The 3,973-nt window shown below is 42.5% G+C and overlaps 1 protein-coding gene across 1 annotated transcript in view; it reads right to left on the reverse strand.

Moving 5' to 3' along the window:
• Window positions 1–3,973, reverse strand: part of FGD6 (FYVE, RhoGEF and PH domain containing 6) — a 139,615-nt gene that overhangs the window by 28,669 nt on the left and 106,973 nt on the right. The window contains exons 11-13 of the mRNA XM_011936836.1: window positions 3,239–3,307; window positions 2,607–2,690; window positions 670–749 (exon numbers count right to left, since the gene is read on the reverse strand). Of these exons, the coding sequence (XP_011792226.1) occupies window positions 670–749; window positions 2,607–2,690; window positions 3,239–3,307 (233 nt within the window). The remainder of the gene's footprint in view (window positions 1–669; window positions 750–2,606; window positions 2,691–3,238; window positions 3,308–3,973) is intronic.

A 3,973-nucleotide genomic window follows, 5' to 3' on the forward strand; every position in this document is an offset into this window, starting at 1 on the left:
AGACTGCATGAGCTCAGGAGTTCAAGATCAGCCTGGGGAACACACGGAGACTGCATGAGCTCAGGAGTTCAAGATCAGCCTGGGGAACACACACATCTCTACAAAAAAAAAATTTTTTTTTTTTTTTTGAGACAGAATCTCTCTCTGTCACGTAGGCTGGAGTGCAGTGGTGGGATCTTGGCTCACTGCAACCTCTGCCTCCTGGGTTCAAGCAATTCTCCTGCCTCAGCCTCCTGAGTAGCTGGGACTACAGATGCCTGTCACCATACTTGGCTAATTTTTGTATTTTTAGTAGAGATGGGGTTTAATCATGTTGGCTAGGCTGGTCCCAAACTCCTGACCTCAAGTGATCCGCCCAGCTCGGCATCCCAAAGTGCTGGTACTACAGGCGTGAGTCACCGCACCAGGCACACAAAAAAATGTTTTTTAATTTAGCCGGGTATGGTAGTGCATGCCTGTGGTCCCAGCTACTCAAGAGGCTGAGGTGGGAGAACTGCTTGGGCCATGGAGGTGGAGGCTGCAGTGAGCCATGATTGTGCCACTGCACTCTAGCCTGGGTGACAGAGTGAGATGTTGTATCAAGAAAAAAACCAAAAACCAAAATTTTCCTGACATTCCCTAGCAAGCAGACTGAGAATGAGGAAAAAAAAAAGAGAAGAAAAAACTTACCTGGCTGAGAGAATGAAGGAACGTTCTACACTTTCAATCTTTAATTCATTCTGATAGGCTTCTTGGGTAGGTTTTCTGACCTGGAAGAAAGCACAACAATTTGAGCTGACTCATCCTACTGAAAACCGTATCAATAAGCTGAAGTCTAATGGCCCTGGCTCTGACATCCACGACAAACCTTCCTATCCAGCTTTCTCTACTGCTATTCTCCTTCATCTACTCTATGCTCCAGATGAATTAAAAAGCCCACACGCTGGCCCACCTTTCCCACCTCTGGGACTTTGCTCACAATATGCCCTCTACCTGGAATGCCTTTCCCCTACATCTCAGCATGGCCAAATGTGACCTATACTTTAAGGTCCACTGGCTCTTCCTCTTTTCTCCTTCTTTCCTAGCTGCTCTCAAAAGCTGCAGTCCAGTCCCCACCATGATCATCAAACACTGCAAGTTCTTTATTTTCTGAACTCCCAAAACTGTAATTGTGACTTTATAGTGATACTCATTACTGTCTACTTTATAGGTATTTATGTGTAGTGTACTATCTTCCCAACTAGTTGCTAAGTCCCTGGGGGAGGAAAGACAATAAGAATCATGCTTCAACTTATCTTCGTATTTTCCATCAAACCCATTACTGTCTTGTTTATAGTAGTTCTCAGTAAATATCTTATGAATAAATTAATGCATGAGTGAACAAATGACTACATGAATGAATAATCAAAAGCATAAACAGGCAGGGTGCACTGGCTCACGCCTGTAATCTCAGCACTTTGGGAGGCAAAGGTGGAAGGTGGGTGGATCACTTGAGGTCAGGAGTTTGAGACCAGCCTGGTCGACATAGTGAAACCCCATCTCTATGAAAAATAAAAAAATTAGCTGAGCCTGTAGTCCCAGCTACTCAAGAGGCTGGGTCAGGAGAATCTCTTAAACCTAGGAGGCAGAGGTTGCAGTGAGCTGAGATCGCGCCACATCTGGGCAACAGAGTGAGACTCTGTCACAAAAAAACAAAACAAAACAAAACAAAACAAAAACCAAATGCATAAACAGTAACATATATAGAGAGAAAAATAAAGGATGTAAGAAAGATGTTTATCTTAGGGAATTTTCTCTAAGTATATCACATATTTCTTGTTATTATTTTTAATACAGATGGGGTTTTCACTACATTGCCTAGGCTGGTCTCTTAACTCTTGAGCTCAAGCTATCATCCTCTCTTGGCCTCCCAAAGTGCTGGGACTACAGGTGTGAACCACTGTGCCCAGCCTTTATTTGGGTTTGGTTTTTTTTTTTGAGATAGAGTCTCACTCTGTTGCTCTGGCTGGAGTGCAGTTGCACGATCTCAGCTCACTGAAACCTCTGCCTCCCAGGTTCAAGTGATTCTCCTGCCTCAGCCTCCTGAGTAGCTGGAATTATAAGCATGCGCCACCACGCCTGGCTAATATTTTTTTCTTCTGTATTTTTAGTAGAGATGGAGTTTCACCACGTTGGTCAGGCTGATCTCGAACTCCTGACCTTGTAATCCACTGGCCTCAGACTTCCAAAGTGCTAGGATTATAGGCATGAGCCACCACACCCAACTTTATTTGGGTTTAAAAACAAATCACCTGGGTGGGCATGGTGGCTCACGTCTATGTAATCCCAGCACTTTGGGAGGCCAAGGCGGGCTGATCACTTGAGGTCAGGAGTCCAAGACCAGCCTGGCCAACATGGTGAAACCCGTCTCTACTGAAAATACAAAAATTAGCCAGGTGTGGTGGTGGGCACCTGTAGTCCCAGTTAGTTAGGAGACTGAGGCAGAAGAATCACTTGAATCCAGGAGGTGGAGGTTGCAGTGAGCCAAGATTGCACCACTGCACTCCAGCCTGGGTGACAGAATGAGACCCCGTCTCAGACAAAACAAAACAACAAAACAAAACAAATCATCTAACAGATGCACAGACCTTCATTCCAGCCAATGAGAGCATGTTGTTCAGTTTATACATTCCAGACTGCACTGGTGTTGTATACAGCAGGGCATCATTAAACTGAAAAGTAGAAACATTTCACGGGACAAAGTAAAGAAACACATTTCCGCTGCAAAGATTTTGACAAGATACAAGATTAAAGGATAAATAATACCTTAAAGGATAAATAATACCTCTTTGCTAATAGCTCTCTGAATAAAATACTTATATTCTGCTATATACACTAGAACTACCTAGAATGTTTTATTAGAATATAATTTAAAAGGCAATTTCTGGAAAACATGCTTTATTTCCAAGTTCTGTAACAGATTTAATGGTTTTTGAATTCTAAATCCCACGAAGGTATTACAGTCTGCCTAAATAAATGATTAGAACAATTTTCCAAGTTAGAAATGGAATAAATTCCAAAAGGAAATAATCTTCTGGTTATGCATCATAGCAGACTTTATTTCCCATACTTGAAATTCAATTAAGCAGTACAGCCAGTTAAAGAAGCCACCAAGGCTGATATGTGAAGGTACTAAGCTTATCTACCATGTATAAACGTCTCCTTTCCTTAAGCAACTATCCCTACCTCGGCCAAATCAGAGCTACACGAGTCCTCTTACCAGGAAAAACATTCGAGGTTGCATCACTTTCCGAGACAGCTTCATCAGAATTCCTTCTTTGAGAAAAACCTGATTCATACAAACACACACCCATTTAGTCCTCTACCATCACAACACAGCAATATAATCTCCTTTTCAACTTCCTTTCCCGAGAATGTTTTTCATGACAGACTGGGGAGCCACAGTTCCCTTGAGATTTTTTTACAGTCATAGTTAATTTTAAACCTTTAAATCATTTAGGAATCGGACAAGCAGCAGGGTTGGATAAATCCAATATTGGCCCCAGGGATACTGCATGGAGGGATATGTAATTGACTGAGCATGTACTTGATCCTGAAGCATAACCAACATCCTGACAACTGCATTTTGTACCTTTCCTTTCATTCCCTAGGCCAATTTTGCTATATAAGGAGGATCAAAATACCAATTTCCTCCCTCCCTTCATCATCTTCTTTTACAGTAAAGATTTTAAATGAAATTGTCTTCAAAACTGTGTGAGGTTGCTGGCATTACACAATAAAACGATCCCATTAAATCAGATACTCTGTGGGGTCCCTTGCCGCTCCCCTAATTTAATTGGACTTACTTCACAAATGGGCTTATTCCTTTTATCTTTTTTTTTTTTTTTTGAGACGGAGTCTCACTCTGTTGCCCAGGCTGGAGTGCAGTGGCCGGATCTCAGCTCACTGCAAGCTCCGTCTCCCAGGTTCATGCTATTCTCCTGCCTCAGCCTCC

This window comes from Colobus angolensis, unplaced genomic scaffold (assembly GCF_000951035.1).
Source record: "Colobus angolensis palliatus isolate OR3802 unplaced genomic scaffold, Cang.pa_1.0 Scaffold10, whole genome shotgun sequence".
In the NCBI taxonomy this organism is placed as follows: domain Eukaryota; kingdom Metazoa; phylum Chordata; class Mammalia; order Primates; family Cercopithecidae; genus Colobus; species Colobus angolensis.